At 53.9% G+C, this 19,785-nt stretch overlaps 1 protein-coding gene across 1 annotated transcript in view; it reads right to left on the bottom strand.

The window, feature by feature from the left end:
• Positions 1–646: 646 nt before the first annotated feature.
• Positions 647–19,785, bottom strand: part of LOC113407550 (BMP/retinoic acid-inducible neural-specific protein 2-like) — a 29,117-nt gene continuing 9,978 nt past the window's right edge. The window contains exons 2-7 of the mRNA XM_026656183.1: positions 14,351–14,541; positions 12,604–12,800; positions 8,529–8,634; positions 5,764–6,000; positions 2,386–2,608; positions 647–1,972 (exon numbers count right to left, since the gene is read on the bottom strand). Coding sequence (XP_026511968.1) covers positions 856–1,972; positions 2,386–2,608; positions 5,764–6,000; positions 8,529–8,634; positions 12,604–12,800; positions 14,351–14,541 — 2,071 coding nt within the window. The 3' untranslated portion in view covers positions 647–855. The remainder of the gene's footprint in view (positions 1,973–2,385; positions 2,609–5,763; positions 6,001–8,528; positions 8,635–12,603; positions 12,801–14,350; positions 14,542–19,785) is intronic.

The raw sequence follows: 19,785 nt of genomic DNA, 5'->3' as shown, positions 1-19,785 counted from the left end.
CTCAATGTACCGAGGTGCATTGATGGTGCCGTGACGCAGAAGGAGGGCGGAGTGCTCCCGGCTTCCATGTGGGAATAGGGGAGATCAGGCAGGGCTGCCTGTCCCACAGACCCCCCAGCTGGGATCAGCCAGCTTCTCCCCCGCCATCAAGGGAATGGTGCCAGAGAGCAGGCGGGGGTGGGAGGAAGAGTCAGGGAATATGATGACTTAGAAAGTGACACAGAGACTGGAAAAGCCGGGATGTGGGTAGAAATGTCTGTTAAAAAGAATACAAAAGTGCCTGCGCTGAGGAAGGCCGCAGCTGGCGTCTTCCCACGGGGTGGGTGGGAGTGAAGCGCTCTGAGCAGTTCTGACCTGCTGGGGGTCTGAGGTCTTGCCGCCCGTCCCTTCGCCTCCCAGATCTGTGTGGAGCACTGACTGGGCTCACAGGCCAGGGGGCAAGGTCACAGGCAGAGGTACTACCAGATGTCTCCTCTCTAGGGCAGACTCCTCCCACCAGCTTTCTCCCCTGCATGGGCCTGTTCCCAGGTGAAATAACCTGTTGATTTTTCTGCCTGGTCACAATTGTCATTTGTGACTGGGAAGAGGGAGAAATACAAGCCAATACAAGGTGAGCACCCTATCTCCCTAGGCCTGGCTCCCCTTTCTGACCAATTTGCATCTGCTGCCTTGCAGTCTCTTGCCATGGCCTGGGCATCTCCTTGCATCCTTCACACGCCGCCATCCCTGTGGCTGGTCCCGTGGTGTCCCCTGGAAGCACACGGTTGGCGCTAAGGTAAAGCCTTCGGAAGTCTCGGTTCTCCATCCCCCTCCCTTTTCTTGGGCCACTCCTCAGAGATTCCAGGTGCCCCAAGGCTAGCTGCACAATTTGCCAGTCTCATACTCCATGGGGCTTGGCAGTTTAGCACTGAAGGCCTGCATGGAGGATTGGATCCTTCCCACTTCGTTGTTGGCCAGCTTGAGCCGGTGCCGGAGCAAGCAAGAGAAAAGATCAAGCCGGGTTTTGCCGGGCGGTGAAAGCCGGTTCACCCGATCCCTGATCTCTATGAGCTGTAACAGGGCCGAGTCCTGGGAGCCCTGGGTGTATGGGTAATCTAGCTGAAGGATCAGGTCCCGGATGGCGTCCGGGTCAAATGGCATGCTGAAGCCAAAGACTTGCAAGCTATTGATTTTCATGTAGCCCAAGTTCTTAGATGGATCCACCATCTCTAGGGGCTCGTAATAGATAGTCTCATTGGAGCTGTCATCCAAAGACTTGATCCGGCTCCTCAAGTACACGTGGACCGTCTCAAAGAAGGTCTTCCACTTGTTTCCTAAGGTGAGTGTCCAATTTTGGCACAGGGCCGAGGCATCCACGCTAGTCCTTTCCCAGTCTGGGAAGCCCCCCTCCTTCACAGGCATGAACCAGCTCTCTGAGTGGCTGCCCCCGAACGGGTTGACGTAGATGGCCATGACTGGCTCCAGGGTGCTGTTCTTGGTGAGGCATATCTGGAGGGAGAGGGCCAGCATGATGTGGACCAACCCTGGCTTGTACTTGTTGCTCTTGAGGGTCAGCAGCATGCGTTTCCTCCAGGAGGGATCGAACCAGCTCCCCAGTCGCATGTCGTTGCTGATGAAGATGGAGTGCACCTCAATGCGGCTGTCCCGTTTCTGGAGGAGGTACTTGAGCTCCAAGTCCTGCAGGTCCATCTCCAGGCCAAGATAGTGCTCCAGGGACTCCGCCACCTCCGGACGGCACAAGCCCTGGCTGAGCACGTAGCCTGGGTTGCAGGTCCCACAGCGGGTGCTGTTCTCCTCAGAGCAGGCAGCGCAGGCTGGCCCGTCACCCAAGGCACATGGTATGGACCCCTGGCAGGAGACTTGGTCGGAGGGGCAGGTGCAGCTGTGGCTGTCTTCCAGGAAAGTCCCCAGTGGGGTGGTCTCACTGCAGTACAGGAAGGACTGAATGCGGTTCCACCAGTAGGGTAAAGATCTAAAGGAGAAGGAGGCAAGAGAGAAAAGGCTCCTTAGTGCCAGCGTGAACATGGCTACCGCTCTTCCCGAGGGACAGTGTGGTGGCCTGTCCCCTGGACATATTTATTGTTCTGGGGAGAGGGACCAGCCCTGGAGACTGGAGTCCTCAGGTTAGCCACAGTACAGGCAAGGATCCCCATGACACCGCCCCGAGCTTGGAAGAACCAGCACTAAAGCAGTTCAGTCGCCAAGGGCTGGCTTCTCTACTCAGCTCCCCATCACACTGGGTAATGCTTCCATGGCATGACACATTAGGAGATGGGTGGTCATCCTTCTAGTCCCAGTTTGGTCAGTGCAGTGCATAACAACTGGGCCAGGTGATCCCAGGCCTTGCCCCACCCAGCCGAGGGCTGGCGCCAGGGGACACTGTACCTCTCCTTTGGCAGTCTGAAGCGAGGCTGCCTGTGGCAGCGTTTGCAGAGGTTGAAGAGACGCCGGATGATTCGATGGGTTTTTTTGAGCAGCAGCTTCAGGCTGGTGCCCAGCTGCTGGTAGCGATGCTGCACATCGAGGTCCATTGCCCAGTACTGGGAGACTGTCGTCATGTTCACGAAGCGATCCTCCGGGAGTCTCTTCACCAGGGACTGGAGCTCCTCTGTGGGTAGAGAAGGGGAAGTCAGCAGAGCAGGAATGCAACACAGGAAGAGCTGTCTGATAAGGCCGGAGTCACCCTCAAGTGGGGCCTATCATCCGGGTTAGAGTCTTTCCCCTGGCTTAGCCCCCAGTCCAAACATATGGCCCCTGCACAACACTCATGCAAATGGACTTAGCACAGGGGTTCTTTGCAAGGACTGGTGGGACAGAGCCCGCCTGCCCCCATGCCACCAGCCCTTCCCACCCCCAACACATCAACTCAGAATTTGGCCTCTGGTAGCTTGTAGATTTGCTAGAATTACACAATAATAATACTGAGCACCCTACAAACTGTCCTCACAATGCCCCTGGCAGCTAGGTCAGGGAAGAGCACTGTCCTTATTTTCCAGCTGGGGAAACTGAGGCAGGGGGTGAACTGACTCACCCTGGGCTACAGAGGCAGGATTAGAACTCAGGACACGTCCTAGCTGGAGTTGCTAGACACCGTTTCCCTCAATGAAAAACACATTTAGGCTGTAAGCTCTTTGTGGCAGGGCCCATCTTTTTGTTATGTACATGGCCAGTGCCTAGCACAAGGGGTTTTGAGCAATGCATGAGACACTAAGTACTAGTGCAGTATAGATGATAGAATTATAGTAATGATACCGAGCTCTCATTTAGCAATTTTCATCACTTAAGACATTTTACAAGGGAGCTCTGAATCATTATCCCCATTCTACAGCTGGGGAAACTGAGGCAGAGACAGGGCTCATGACTTACACAAAGACACCTAGCAGGCCAGTGGCAGGGCTGGGAATAGACCCTGAGTACCAGGCCAGGGCTTGATTCATTAGGTCACGCTACCTGGTTAGACTAATAGTAAGGTCTCATTCATTTCTATAATGAAACACCACTAGTTTATTTAATGCAGTTTTATTTATTGTTTTTTCATAGCACCTAAGGGTAGGCAATGAACATCACAGTCCCATGTGCTGCACATACACAGAGTCAGAGACAGTCCACCTGCCCAGAGAGCTGATATTCTAACTAGATCAGACAGACACAGGGTTGGAAGGGAAACCAAGGCAGAACGCGGTGAAGCGACTTGCCCATGGTCACATGAAAGGAGCCTGGAATAGAACCAGGGTCTCCTGAGTCCCAATCAGATGCCCGATCCACTAGGCCATGCTCTGTTGCTGTTAATGTATTGGCGGAGAAGGTGTCACCAGTGACCGCTGGGGAATGCTCTAGCCGTGACGCCAATCCTTCACATTCAGACAGTTCCCACCTTTCCCAGCCAGACCTCACGCTAGTTTTCTGCACACGAGTCCCCCTTGGGACTCAAGCAAGTCCCCCCAGGCGAAAGCAAGGCAGGTACCGTTTGGTTCCCCCTGCCAGACTTAACCAAAGAGGTGCTGGTTCCCTGCGATATCCTGCCACAGCAGCTCTAACGCACGCTTCTCAGAGTACTGAATTCCTAGGGGCAGGGCCAGTTCCCCAAGGCACTGTGCATGTCTCTTGAGAGCCCTCTGCTCCCACTGACTGTCACTGGAGTCGGGATGGCTCAACGCCCATGTGGGGTTGTACCTTTAATCTGCTCGCTAGGCCTAGATACTCCCCCTGGCAAGGGTGTTCCTGGTGGAAAGGAGAAACCATTTGGAGACCGAGGCAGAGATTTCTGAAGTCATTTTCCCTACACTGGAGCTAATGGATTAATCTTCCGTTGCACATGGTGTTAGTGGAGAGGCTGGTAGCCCTGGTCGAAGCCAGGCATTGAGCTGTCAAACTCCTCCCATGCAGCTAGGCCAATGCACCTCACTCCTGACTGGCTGTTTCAGTTGTGGGGATCCAAACAGCTCTGCCACTGCACCTTCCTTGCAACCCATCACACCAGCTGTTTCAGTCCTGGACGCATGGAGCTTTGCCAGTTGCCCTGCGCTCCCGACCGTCAGCACCCTTAGCTATGTCATGCCAGAGATCACCAACGGGGCCTAAAATTAGGGTGCCACAGGCTGACTCCTGTACTCAGATTGAATGGCATTTTACTCTCCAGGGTCCCATTGTTTTCAATGAGGTCTTTGGTGGCTTAATGCCCTGATCAGAGCCCAGTGATCTCAGTGGGAATCTTCCCATTGGCATTAATGGACTTTGGATCAGGCTGTAAGGTGCTATTTACTATGAGTGAGGCTGTCAGAATCTGGCCCTTTGTAATTAACAAAAATCGTCTCGGGGAAGCTGTCAAACACTATAGTAATGGGATTCGGATAAGTACAAGAGACAGAGACTCCCTCTACCCATTTCCACTTGGGCGACTTTCAGGATCTGAACCCAGATTGCCAAGAGAAAGAGGGCAATGCAAGAACCCCCTTTGCTTCCAAAATCCCACTTCATGCATCTTTTCCCTGTCCCTCTGGGCAGTTCTGATTCCCAGTCCAGGCCCTTTCCACTAGCCACACTGCCTCCGAAGCATTAACAATACTGAATTCAGGTTTAAAATTGACAAGGGGACAGATGTGGCTGTGATCCCAGCTGCTGTTGTTTACCCCATTCCATAATAACAAAAGAACAAGGGGACACCCTAAAAAGCAATTATGGTTTTTTTTTTTAAGTCTACATATGATGAACCTGTGGAACTCACTGCCACTGGATATCATTGAGGCAAATAGTGGTCATTTTTAAAGAACATTTTATAATGAAAAAAACATTGCAGTGAGACTGGCTGGGATAAACATTGAGGGTCTACATTTTCAGGTGTAAACTGATTACAATCTGGGTCAGGAAGAAATCTGCACATAGAGGGTAAATTATTGCATAATGGAGTAAACCTTCCCACATAAAAACGGCCATAATAGGTCAGACCAATCTAGCCCAGTATCCTGTCTTCCAACAGTGGCTGGTACCAGATGCTTCAGAGGGAATGAACAGAACAGTGCAATTATTGAGTGATCCATCCCCCGTTGTCCAGTCCCAGCTTCTGCAAATTGGAGGTTTAGGGACACCCAGAGCATGGGGTTGCATCCCTGACCATCTTGGCTAATAGCTTAGTTAATACTACTGGGAAGTATCTGGCACTGTCAGAGCTAGGACAGCAGACTAGCAGGGTCACTGGTCTATTCCAGCACGGCAGTATCAGTAAGAGGAGTGGGTCTCAGTGAGCTCACACATTCCTGGCCTCACCTGACTCCTCAAACTGTCTATTGTGATTCTCCCAGGCATCCTGGATCTGCAGCAGACTGTCTTCCATTGCCTGGATGTCGGCTTCAGGGCAATTGCAATCCGGGAAGCCAGGCCCACATTGGCACCAGCAGTCATTCTTCCGGCAGATGAGCTCTCCCTCCGAACTGCAGGTGATGTAGCTGAGCGCGGCCGCCACAAAGCATTCCCGCAGGTAGTCGGGCAGCAGCACCTGCAGCCCTGCACAAAGGGAGAGTCCCAGGAAAGGTGAGACAAGCAGACACCCCACACGTACCCCAGCACTCAGCGCTCGGTGTTTCCCCATCTGCAGGGATCTGGGCCAAATTCAGCATTACAAACGGCAGTGGAGCCACATCCATTGATACCAGGGCTGACTCTGGCCCAGTCTGCAATATTGATGTAGCTACATCAACCGCAATGGAGCTACACCAGTTTACATGCGTGGAGGTTCTGGACCTGGAGCATCAGACATGATGTGATCTGGGACTTGAGGACCTCTCCCCAATTTGCCCAATAACCATCAGGATGGAAGCTCTGGTCTAGGAAGGGATGGATTTCTACAGCTGCAGAGACTCAGTTCAGAGAAGCTACAAAAGTGCAGATGCTCATTTTAAACATGCGGAACAGGCTGGGACTCTCAGGGGTCAGGGTCTGTCCTGGCATTTCAGAGACAGAGATGGTTGAACCGAGCAATGACTGGCACCTTCATCCCCAAACTCAGCCCTGTCCCTCAACCTTTGGGAGAGTTGGAAAAGCTGAATTCACTTTTTCCCGGGTCCCGTCCCCAGCTCTCTACATGGGTTCTTTGTTTATGGGTTCTGACCGGGACTGACCCTGGAAGTGCCAGACATCTCACCTGGAAGCCTCTTCTTGGGAGACCCCTCGCCTAGCTTTGCAGACCCAAAGAATCTGCAGTAATTTGGATCAGGTCCAGCCAAACATCCAGGGCTGGCTCCTCCGCCGGGGTCACTCATCCCACAGTGGCGGATCCTGCAGCTCCTGTGCTGTGGGGCTGGCTGGGCTTGGCTTGCTGCGCCACTCAGGTTAGTCCCTGCCCTCATGACTGGACCAAATTAGTGTGAGTGGAGCTGTGACCTGGCTCATGGGGTTGCAGTGCCACTCACTGAAATCCGGTCTACCCGGACTCCCGTCGTCATGGCAGCTGGACCAAACCTGCATGACGCTGGGACCCCAGAGGTTGCAGTGCCTGGAGCAGGGAGGCGAGCCCAGCCAGCCCTGTGGGACAGGAGCCACAGGAGCTGCCATTCAATCCTTTGAAAAATGCTGGTGACCCAGTTTTGGGTCCTGACCCACAGGCTGAGCAACCCTGTAGTAGCTGTTCCACACTCAGCACGGCTGCAAGTTCAAGCCCACAAACATTTGGGCTGGATAGTTGCTGTCACTGCACCAGCTACGGGCATCCTCGCTGGGTCCACTCACTGCTGCCAGCCGAGCTGGGGACCCTGTACAGATCACTTGCTGCCACCCCAGCTGTCAGTCCAGGCCCTCCCACCCCAGCCTTTTCCTTTAAAAAATCACCTCAAACGCTCCCCCTTCTATCCTGCTTACAGCCACTGAATTGCTAGTGACTTGCCTGCCCGCGTTAATGATTACTGACAGTTCCTCATGCCTCCCTGGACTGCTGTCCCCCCTCCCCACCCCTTCGCCCTGGGCCATTCAATCCCCAGTCGGGTCACTGTGGCGGGCGGTGAGACTCCTGTCTCAACAACCCGTCACAGGAGGGAAGTGGGTGAATTCTCCGAATGTGCAGTCTGGGGGCACTCGCTAGACAAAGGGCAGGGAGAGGGCTGTGGATACTGCAGGAGTGGTACGGAACGGCCAGGTCCTTTGCCCTTCTCAAGCTGTGTTGTGTCGCTCCCCAGGTAGCTGAGACTGTGTGCCTCTGCAATAAGCACTCCCCTCTGTGGGTTACTGATTTGATAATAACAGACAATACTGCCTTAACCGGAGTCCAGTTCAGTTAAGCCATCCAAGGGATGAGCTGCATTCCTACCGCATGGCTCTGCCTAGCTCAGTGTGCACCGTGCAGGCTGTGGGGATGGGGGGGGGGGCAGGGACACAAAGGCACTTGGCAATCCCATTCATGCCCTACATCGGCCAAGCCCACCGCCCTCCCCCTTTTCCTTCCTCTGCCCCACTTCTTCTCACCCCGCCTCCTGTTGCTTTTCTCCCCACAGTGGTGACGCATTTAAATATCTCCACATGTCAAACCAAACCATCCTGCTTCACATTGCCCCAGGCTGGGGGCAGGAGGCATCACGCAGGAGGGTTCTGGCAGCCGGGGCAGGGTCGTTCCTTCTCCAGGGCTGGCCTCCTGGTGTTCCCCCACCCCCAGCCACCCCCACTTTGCAGTTCTCTTCCCCATCCTCCAAAGCACCTTCCCATCCAACCTTATAGGGGCCCAGGGCCCAGCTGGGACTAGTGGGGCAGTGCATGCTTGGGCCCTGATAGGAGTCAGCGTGCAATGAAGACATGACCTAACCTACTGGGATCACCTATGACATGGGGCATGCCCCCCAACATCGGGACATTCTGGGTAAATGGGGCCCTTTTTTGACCTAACTCCTGTACACTCTCCCTCTCCCTCTACTTGGGGCCCTACCCATCCTTGGTTCAGTATCCCTCCTCTCTCCCACTGGCCTCTCCCTCCCTTGATGACCGCTGTAGTGGCTGGTCTGGCCCTTGCTGGGCATGGGGGATGAAAGGAGGAAGGCTGCCGTCCTCACCTAGTAGCTGTACTTTGTTCTCAGGGCTCTGGACGAGAACCGAGCTGACCGAATCCAAGTTATCGTAGTTACTGCAGCCGAGAGGGCCCGTCCGGGTTTCGGTTACCTGCGAGAACAGGGGGTAGTAAGAGAGCGAGTGAGGCGGGACCTGGCATCACACCTCAGCAGTTAGGGTCTGAGCCTGCAGCTGAAAACGTTCAGAGCTCTGACCTGCACTCCTTCCTATGCCAGTGCTGGGCTCTGTGCCCTTCTACCCGGGCACCGCAGGCCTGACTCTCAGCACCCCCGGCTGTGTCAGTCCTGGGGCCACGGAGAACTCTCGTCCCCTTGCTGAAGTCATTGCACGTGTGAGGGGATTTGCCCTGCTGCATTGCCAGGCAGAAGCTGGATGCTGCCCAATTCCCAGCCCAGGAAGCCTGGCACACCAGATGAGTAGTTAGGGAAGGAAAAGTACCTATTACATTCCAGAGCCCACCCCCAGCAATGGCCGGGCGGCGTCTGCTGGTGGTGGCCCCATCAGGCATTAGCCAACTCGGCACTAATAGTCCAAGCTCTGTTCTCAGCTCCTGGAGGCCAGGCAGGGCTATAGAAGGAGCAGGAGGGGGCAGAAATGGTGAGCAGTGAAGGCGCAATATAGTGGTCCGGTTCATATGAAATAGAAGGAACATGGGAAGAGGCCAGAAGGGTGATGAGGTCCCCTTGCGAAATCCCAGCCCAGGTGGTCTCAGGCGGGGTGACCTTGGAAAGCAAATGTAGGTCAGAGGCCGCAGGGCCGTCCTTGCTGCCAACAAGGAGCCAGCCAGGCCAGCAGAGCAGTCCCGAGCGAGGGCGTCTGCGGCAGCGCGAGAGACAGGCGGCCCGGCAGCGCTGGGAGAAAGGGGAAATAATTGCGTGCTAATTGGCCTGTTGACAGAGAGCAGCTCTGCCTCCAGCCTGATGCAGCTCGGCTTCGTTAGCGTGGCCAATTTCCCATAACTAACAGGAAGGCGCTAACCTCGCTCAGGCTCCTTTTCCCCTCCCAGCGGGGACGCTGGCTGCCAGAGATGGGCTTATAATTGCCAGGCTGCGGGAGGAGAGCCCAGGGCGGGACTGGGCTTCAACCAGCCACAGTTTGCATCCCAAGTGCAGCATCGGGGTGGGGGTGGGGAGAACAGGGACCAGGAGATTCCCTTCCTGTCCCCTGACTGTATGTGGCACACCTGCTCTATGCTCATCGATCACGTTAGATCCACTCAGCTCAATCAGATGAACACAGAGGGCTTCAAAGAGCAGAGGAGGGCAGATCCGACAGTCACAAGGCGATCCCCAAAGGCCCAGATGAGACCAGCCTGTCCAGAGATCTCAAAGCACAGCTGTTTTACAGAAGGAATTCAGAGCATAGAGATTTGCCCCAAGTAACTCAGAGCCACAGCCCGGACTAGTAAGCAGATCTCCTGATTCCCCAGTTCATGCCGCATCCTCTGGGTCATGCTGTCAGCAGCCAGTGAGCGAGAGGAAATACACTTACGTTGGGTTCTACGTGGAGGGGAAGGAGGAGGTGCATAGTTGGCCTCCCATTTTCAGAGAAACAGACCAGGATGGAGGCTGAGCCCTCTCCTATATAGCCCACCACAATGAGCGCTTTGCCTGATCTGTACACAGCAGCTCCAGGCTGGGACCCGCATGACCCTTTCAGAGGAAAGGCACAGATGTAGCAGAGCAATGCCAGCGCGAGAGCAGCAACTCCTCAGCCCTCCTCAGCAAGGACGGCCCTGCGGCCTCTGACTTACATTTGCTTTCCAAGGTCAGCTGCCGCCTGAGACCACATGGGACGGGATTTCGCAAGGGGACCTCACCGCCCTTCTGGCCTCTTCCCATGTTCCTTCTATTTCATATGAACCGGACCACTGTATTACTCCTTCGACCACTCACCATTTCTGCCCCTCCCCCTTCCACAGCGAGCTCCCCCCGCCTACGGCATGAAGATCAGAGCTCAGGAAGGGTTTACAATGGAGCCTCTCAGCCCAGTCTCCAACCACACGAGGAGATTGACTTGGCTTCTCTACCCACAACGGAGCAGGGTGTGGAGGCCCAGCACTGGACCAGTAGTGGGCTGTAGGTCAGGGCTGAGGTGCACCAGCAGAGCGGTGGAGGGGAGCTTTTCACACCCTCTGGCCAATGTCTCCCTGTGAGTCTGGACACCAGCCGTTTCCCTGAGCCCCCCACTCTGATGACAGAACACCGGCTGCAGACCGCAGCATAAGAATGCCGTGTTGGTCCGTGCCGCGAACGGCCACCAGGTGGGGCAGTTTAATGGTAGGCATTTGGATCAGACGGCTGGGATACAGAGCGGTGGATTTCATTGCTGGCTCTTACGATGAAAGGCTGGTGTTTTGTTTCCTGATGGATTGTTCTCAGTCATATAAGATACCCAGGGGCTAAGCCACAGGAGCCAGTATGGACCTCAACAGAGGGAACAAGGTGAAAGCAAGACATCAGCTTGCTAAGGGGTAGAGATGGTCAGAACAAGACACATCGTTTGGAGGGTCCGGTAAAGACTCCCCTGCCCAGATATTTGATTATTATTTATGTACACCTCTACCTCGATATAATGCTGTTATCGGGAGCCAAAAAATTTTACCGCGTTATAGGTGAAACCGCATTATATCGAACTTGCTTTGATCCGCCAGAGTGCGCAGCCCCGCCCCGCCCCCCCGGGGCACTGCTTTACCGCATTATATTCAAATTCGTGTTATATCGGGTCGCATTATATCAGGGTAGAGGTGTATATTGTGCCAGGCGCTGTACAAACACAGAGCAAGAGACAGCCATAGACAACCCCTTACAGGCCAGACCAAGGAAGTGCGTTACTGGCTCTGCATCACAGAGGGGAACAGAAGCAACTTGCTCGAAGTCACACACGTTCTGTAGCAGAAGCAGCCACCGAACCCAAGTTTTCTCAGCCAGAGGGCAATGCCTTGTGAGGGAGTGGCAGTCACAGCATGACTGTGCCCTATGGGAGGGAAGAGAGTCCAGTGCACCTGTGACTGATTAGCAGCTGCCCAACGGGGATTAAAAGAAAGCAGCTGGACCCGTATAAAGAGAGCGTCAGGCGGTAGCAGGTGAGAGCTGCCTGGGAGAGACAGGGAAGTTGCAAAGAGGAGAAAATGATGTGGGTCTTCCCTGGGAATAGGGAGGAAATGCTAGGAGGCCAGTGGAGGGGTTAGCCTGCTGCCCTTTCTGAGCTGGAGAGCCAATGCAGGGAGGCTGAAAAGGGCTGAGCTGTGTTCAGGGTAGAAGAGTCAGGGGACTGGTGGCTCTCAGGTGGCTGGCTGGGAGAGAGGGGCTCTGGAACAAGGGCGGAAAGGAGTGCTGGGGGACTCATGGGTGGGTGACCTGGAAGCGTTGTCCCCAGAGAGAGGACTGGAGAAATCCCTGTATCTAGATGAGTGTTCCTGTGGGAACTGGGAGAACTGTTTTACCATGAGAGTTTTATGCACTATTGTATGTGTACATGACTAAGTTATGCCTAGAGGTGAGTCTCTGAACTGGACAGTGAGACAGACTGTCTCTCTTTATGGCTGGACCGAGGGGAAACTGAGTCAGGAGCACATATCATGCCGCAGCATACCACAGGAGGGGCATGTGAGGAAGGGCCACCCTGTGACAATGGCTCAGTGCCTAGGGCAGTGCAGTGGGAGTCTGGAGACATGGGATCTCTTCCTGGCTCTGCCACTGACCAGCTGGGTGACCTTAGGCATGTCACATCCCACCCTGTGCCTCAGTTTCCCCTCTCACCCTTTATCTGCCTTATATACTTTGATTGTAAGTTCGTAGGGACAGAGATGGTTCCTTCCAATGTGTTTGTGCAGCATCTGTTGTGTCTAGCGGCTACTGTAATACGCAGAGTAAGTACTTGCAAGGCCATCTCTCCTGGAATGAGCTCTGTACCCCTTTCACCTTTGCTTTACTTTGGAAAGCTAATGCCAGAGGTGCTAAGCCCCCATCCCCATCTGGATAGGCAGGGTCCCCCTTGCTGTCACCCCCACCCCCATCGTCCTGGGGCCTCCTGCTCCGCGCTCAGCGGCGGTATTACCTTGATGGCGGCTGTGGCTATCTGGATGTGGTGGAGCCTGCGCAGAGTGCTTTCCCGGTCAATGAAGTACGAGGCAGCCAGCTGGTGCAGAGTCTCCAAGGAGACAGTGGAGCTGTTCCCGCCCCCTCCCGTCCCGACCGCTTCCGCCTTCCGGCTCAGCTTGCGCTTGTCCACGAAAATGGTCAGGGACTCTTCTCCTGCACAGGCACGTGAGCCGGTCAGTGTGCTCCAGGGATGCTCAACTCTGCTTCACCATCAGTCATCCATGGGCAGGAACGGAGCCAGAGCCCGCCTCCCTGCCGCCCCTCCAGGCTGGCCATCCCTCACAGCAATACAAGCCTGAAGGATGGGCTGCTGGGTAGGTCTGCCCCACAAGGCCTTTCGCAGGCGTGCGAGTTGGCCCAGTGGGGGACGTCAGCCTGCAGCCCCTCTGATTTCCAGCCACTCTAATCAGACCCTGGAGACTGAGCCCCGGATCGCCCAAGCAGTGTCACAGCCCCTGCTGCTCGGTGGCCATCCTGAGCCGGCTCTGAGACATTGCCACTCCCTGGCCAACTCGCCAGTGCCCAACTAGGAGGCTCAATCATGCAGAGACTTCCAGGAATCCCAACTGGTTCTGACGGGCAGGCGGGAGCGCACCATTGGAGGCCATCTCTCCATTACATCGTCCCTTCCTCTGCCTGGGGACACGTCCCTGTGGGTGGATTTATAGAACCAGCCTCTCTTATTAAAGGGCCATTGCGTCTTATCTTTTACTGCCTTGGCCCTCGCACAGTGGTCCATTTGCAGGACAGAACACGAGAGGCTAGCACACAAATACAACCCATTCCACTTCTTCCCTCCATCTCTCCTGCGTCTCTCACGTCCCCGTCAGAGCCCTGAGTCATGCTCCAGGCCTTGCCCCCAATGCCAAGCAACCCAGTGCTTGAGGCTTGCGAAGCATCGGGGCATTCCTTTGGGGGACCCAGTGACGCTTGGCCAGAGGACTGCGGTTGAGTCATAGGAGACTCTCCTGCTCCATTCAGAGATGGAGCGCGCCTTGCCTGGCCCTCTGCAGGCTGGGAGTGCTGAGACCAGCTGTAGGTGTTAGCCTCGGCTAAGTGGAAATGTCTGTCTGCTCCCAGCCCCATGGTCACTCAGTAAAGAGTCCCCATGCTTATTGGAGCCCTTGTATTTAGGACTTGTTCTGTTGCTGCTTGTACCCCGTTGCTCCGAGCTGCTCCCAGACATCGAAAACACCCATGCGTCTCTTTTAAAACCCACCCCCTCTCTCTGCTGCTCTCCTTGCCAAACACTAGTTGCTGTTTTTATGGGCCCCACCAAAGCAACAGCAGCCAAAATTTTCCAAAGTCACTAGTGGTTTGAGGGACCCAACTTGAGATGCCGGAAAGGGGCCTGCTTCCCAGGAAGTGCAGCACATCCACCCTCCGAAAAAGAGTCTCTTTTCAGGGTTCTCGGGTTGGGACCCCAAAATCACTAGCCACTTTGGAAGATCTTGGCTGGTCGTCACTTCCGCTGCTGAGCCAGCAGCAGCGGTTCCATGAGCAAGCAGTGTCCCCAGAACTGGGCAGACCATGCTTACATCTCGATGCTGCTACATAAGTAAGGCAGGAAAGGAAAAGGCCATTTTGCATGGGCCAGATCCTCAGCTGGTGGAAATGGAGTTAGCATCACTGACATCAATGCTAATTTGCACCAGCTGAGGATCTGGCCCCAGGAGCATAACTTTGGCACAGGGGGCACTTACCTCCCAGAGTGGCGGAGAGCAGGAAATGCGTGCCATATTTTTTAATCAGGTTTTCCGTAATCTGTTGCAGGCTGGGCCTTCGTCCCAGGAGGCGGATGTTCCGGATGAATTCGGGGGCCAAGGGCAGCGGTAAGCTGAAGAAATCTTTCCTTTCCAAGGCTAAGTTATTCACCTTCCAGCGGGCAAACTCTCTGGAGAAAGAGGCCAAGGAAAAGCAGCCATGAACTCCAGTATCCAGGTGAGAGGGAGGGGAGGAGGGGGAAATGGGAGAGAACATAAACCCCCATCGCAGTCACAAAGCCTGTAGTATGTACTGGTCATTGTACCGCCTTCCATTAGTGGTGGGTGAAGGTAGTTCCAAGGAGACCCAAGCAAGATCAGGGCCTATTGTGCCAGGCACTGTAACAGGCACCTAGTGAGACAGGCTCTGCCCACAAGAGCTCACGCTCTAATAGACCAGACAGGATTCTCATCCCCACTTGTGACAGGCAGGACTAGGGTCCTCCCATAACCGTCCCAGGAAAGTATAGTAAAGGAGTCCTCCAAGCTGCACAGATAGGCTGTGTGGGATATAGCCAATCAGGAAGGCTGCAAGGGGCTAGCCATTCACAGGGTTGCAAGCTAGTATAAAAGGAGCTGCAGCGCAGCCCCAACTCAGTTGCTGCTTACAGCCAGGGGGGTGCAGATGGTGCTCCTGGCTGGCCAAAGAGAACTGCAGCACCACGGACAGCTCAGTGTGGGCAGGGACTGGGGGAGCCAGAAAGAGCTGCTGGCTGGCTGTTGGGCCTGAACACAAAAGAGCCCTGAGGTAAGGTAAAGCTTTGGTGAAGGCTGGGGCTGCAGGAAAGTGGCCCGGGAACTGAAAGTGGTTGTTAAAGGGACATGGTGGCATGTGGCTGTGATTCTTAGGGTCCCTGGGTGGGGACCCGGAGTAGTGGGCGGGCCCAAGTTCCCCCCCATAGGCCACTGGGGAAGTGACCTACAATTGTACAGTGATAAACTCCAGAAGGGGATCTGAACTGTTAAGAGGCCCAGCTGGGGCCAGAACAGACCAGAGCAGAAGAGCCTCCACGGAGGAGGCCCTGCGGGTACGGCTCCCTACCAGGGTCAGGAGCGCTGAAAGACTTTGTTGCACTGCTACCCCAGAAGGGCTCTGAGTTGTGTTCCATATACACGGTGTGAGACTTGGCTGGAGGGGTCACCACAGACTGACAGAGGTGCAGACACACCTAGCCAGAGGGTGCTCCTCGGAGGTGGGGTGCCACCCTGTTACATGCTGTACAGATGGGGAACTGAGGCACAGAACCCAGGGTCACAAAGGGAGTCAGTGGTAGAGCAGGGAATTGGACCCAAATCTCCTGTATTCCAGCCCAGGGCTGTAACCACAAGGCCAGCCTCTCTCTCCTTCAGCTACCACCTCACATCATCTCAGTTGCTTTCCCTTCGTACGTGGAGCCAGGTAAAGCCCGGCTCCCTCTATGCTCTGTCCTGCAGGCGTGCTGGCTGCCTTTGTTGTGGAGTACATGAGCCCCTGCCGGCATGCAGCACAATACAAATCCATGTATATACGACAAGTCCCACATGTGTGCTGGAAACATCTCATTTGGAGGGAACTGGGCTAGGGATATTGCAATATCAGCTGGTTAAGTACGCCCACAGAGAACTGAATAGATTAGGGATTTAGCCAGTCTCTCTCATAACTGGCGGTAACAGACTATATCTAACAGGTCTAGCTCCCTCCAACGCGCCCCTCGTATGATCAATAACTCTGCTCTGGCAGCCGAGAGGAGAGACCAGAATGGAAACAATTCCAGCTCAGTTCAAAGGAGATGGGGGTGAGAGAGAATGGATGGAGGCTGCATGCACAGCTGCTATTCCAAAGACCAAGGCAAGAAGTTGAAATGAAACAAAGTCAGCCTGGGAGTAAGGCACAGTGATGATGATGATGATGAACCACAGGTAAAGCTTCCCAAGGGATGCTCCATCATTCTGCAGCTTTAGCATGAGACTGCATGGATGGCCTCCTATAGGATATGCACTAGTTCCACCACACATTAAGGACCTGAAGTGGGGATCACTGGGTGATGTTCACTGGCCTGGGTGATGCAGAAGCTTGGACCAGATGATCACAATGATCCCTTCTGGCTTTCCAGTTTATGAATCTACCCATCCCCTGCTGCTGAGGCATCCAAACTCATTTCACATATGAGCCAAATTCGAACCAGCGAATCCATTGGTAAAAAGGCCAATCCTGACGATTTGCAGGAAGCATTATAATAATAAATGGAGATATCCCATCTCCTAGAACTGGAAGGGACCTTGAAAGGTCATTGAGTCCAGCCCCCTGACTTCACTAGCAGGACCAAATACTGATTTTGCCCCAGATCCCCAAGTGGCCCCCTCAAGGATTGAACTCTCAACCCTGGGTTTAGCAGGCCAATGCTCAAACCACTGAGCTATCCCTCCCTGCTTTTACCACCCTTTGATCTAAATGGATTAACCCGTAGGCTATCACAGGCATTTCCCCACACCACAGCCCAGTGAATGCTTAGGGGGACATAACCCCAGTCTCAAAGGGTTGATGGGTGGATGCATGTGAGAATGCTTACTACCAGCCTCAGCCAATGGTGCGCAAGTTTGTAGGTAGTGTGGCCAGGCTAAAAGTGCTATGTGGACTCGGCTGACAGCACAGTGATCCCATCCGGGAATTCTGCGGCTGAAATCTTTGCTCTGCTATGCAGCTGTGTGTATCAGCTATTCCTGGTGGGCATGGCACTGGAAATGTTTCCAAGGTAAGATATACAGACCAGTACTCAGAGCTAAGGCAGAGATGCCAAAACTTCAGGCTTGGTCCACTGACACCTCACCAGAGGGCTGCATCTAATCTGTAGGAACATTTGCCGAAGTTCAGAAATGAAAAATGCATGCACACAGCTATGCTGCTTGCTTCCCCCTTGCCTCTCCGGTGATAGACAGGTGTGGACTGCTGGCTAATGGATTCCACCCACAAGACAAACTAGTAGCTGATCACAGTGTTCTCCTCGTGCAGTTCCCACCCTGCAGATGTTTTCAGAGAGCGTGAGCTAAAGCCCACTGAAATCAATGAAAAGACTCCTGATGGTTTTGTATTAGCCCCAAAGAAAGGCACATGATGCTCAGTATTATGGTAGCATGAGATCAGAGCCCCAGTATGCTGTGCACTGTACACACATGGCGAGAGAGTGCCTGCACCTTAGATCTTGCAGTCTAAATAGACAAGGGGTGGGAGGGGAAATAGATGAAGTGTTTTGCCCAAAGGCACTCAGCAGGTCAATGGCACAGCCAGGAAATAGAACCCAGGTCTACCAACTAGACCACATTGCTTGCTAATTATATCAGTTAAAAATTAAAGTTATAAACAAACGTAGGTAATCCCAGAGCCATTTGTTATAATAGCAAGCCAGTATGTATTAATGCTATGTGCAATAGTAATAAATTAATCATAAATGGTCTGAACTATTTATAAATGCTATAGAACCATTCAGTTATAGGAACAGATCTTATGCCACATGCAACATCCTGGGCCTGATTTTTCTCTGGTTTACACCCTTGACTTCATTGTCCTGATTTACACAGCTGTAGGTGAGAGGAGACTCAGTCCCCGGTATGCTAATATACTTACATGTAAATATAATTGTACATGGAGACTGACTAAATAAAAAGGATTCAGAAGTCTGGGGCTCTGGCCTGTTAAAATCATTTTCCCCGGCACTCTGCCCCTCCACGTCTAAGATACTGAACAATGGACTATAGGACACGGCCGTTCTCTGGGCATGCCTGAGCTAAGGGGTCTGAGGTTTAAAATGTTATTACCCTGTAAATACAGTGTTATCTCTACCAGAAACAGCGCTATAAAATCAGTGCCTGACGCTGCTCCTATTGAAACTGCAGGCAAAACTCCCACTGACCTGTCTGGATCGGCTTATGAATGGGAGTAGGGCACAAGCCAGCAGGGGTCCACGGCCCCACCGCCTGGGGCTCTCCAAGCAATGTGAGACTGCCAACTTTGCTGCTATCCCCAGACAGGGCTGTTGCAGGAACGGGGTGGAAGGGAAGGCCCGATCTGATGCTTTCCCACACAGCGTGGGAGTATGCTCAGCTATGCCACCTCCTGGAGGTGGGAATTCTGGGAATGGAGGGGGACAGGAAAGGAAACTAGAGTGTAAACAATGGAATTCAAACTCATAACCTTTCTTGGCACATAGCACCCTCCTTTACCCTCCCAGCACCTCTGGCAGGAAGGGACGTATTATCCCTGTTTTACAAAGGAAGAACTGAAGCACTGAGAAACACCAAGTAACTTGCCCAAAGTCAAGCAGGCAGTCTATGGCTGAGCTAGGAATTGACTCCAGATCTCCTGGGTCCCAGCTCAGTGCCCTATCCCCTAGATCATCCTTCCTACTCAGCTGTTACCCTGTCACAAGCCCTGCTAGTGCACAGGGGTTTATACCCATGCTTTGCCAAGGATTGCACCCCCTTGCTGTATTGAGGGGCACCACCGGGGGAAGGAGGTTGGCAGCATGTGCTGGCATTGGGTAATTTGGTAAGTAATATCTCAACATCTGCAGCCTGGAAAATGTGCCATATGGTACATGCCAAGCCCCGTTTAGCAGGACTCCCACATCCCTGGCACCGTCTGCACTCACTGCAAGCCCGGCATAGAGGCAATTTACCAGCCCGCTGTGTTCCCAAACAATGGCCCTGTAAACAATGATTGGCCAATTTCATTCTAATCTTTGCAATTTTGCTCTAATTAAAATCAGGCTGTGGCTTTCAGCCGATTTAATTAAAGGTGATTGGAAGAGATGGAGGAGGGGCTGGGGTGAGCGGCCAGCCGGAGTATCTGCCATCGCTCCAGTGATGGCACCCCGTGTGGGTTTTTATTAGGTTAAATGGGCAGCGCAACAGCCATGTCGGAGAGCAGACAAGCGCTTGAAGTTGCCGCTGTGAGACTGCAAAGCCCTGAGCAGCCAAGCGTGCCTGCGCTCTTCACAATCGGCCTGGCTCAGAAATTATCACCACCGACAGCCCAGAGGCTATTCCAGAGGGAGAATGGAGGCTCAGGTTTGGCACTTTTTGTTCATTTCGGTCACTTGTTCCTTCCCATCACCACCTTTGGGCTGTGGGCCCAGCTCCTCTGAGGGGCCCAGCTGAACGGTGAGTCAGTGAGAGGGGTGAAGTCTATGCAGGGGGGTGATGTGCTGGGGAGCGAGGAAGGGGAGGGTGGGAGAGGAAGATCACCCCTGGCCGGGAAGGACTGAGAAGAAGAGTCTGTCCAGGGGCTGAAGCAAGAAGACCAAAGGGTCTGCGTATGGGTAGCTGGGAGAAAGAGCAGGGGCTGGTGTTTGGCGTTAGGCCCCATTTATCCCACTCTCCCCTGCTTCTGACTATGTCTG

Source organism: Terrapene carolina, unplaced genomic scaffold (genome assembly GCF_002925995.2).
Source record: "Terrapene carolina triunguis isolate 2854851 unplaced genomic scaffold, T_m_triunguis-2.0 Scaffold212, whole genome shotgun sequence".
Classification (NCBI taxonomy): Eukaryota; Metazoa; Chordata; order Testudines; family Emydidae; genus Terrapene; species Terrapene triunguis.
The sequence above is the reverse complement of the archived record's forward strand: the minus strand, read 5'-3'. Positions and strand labels throughout refer to the sequence as shown.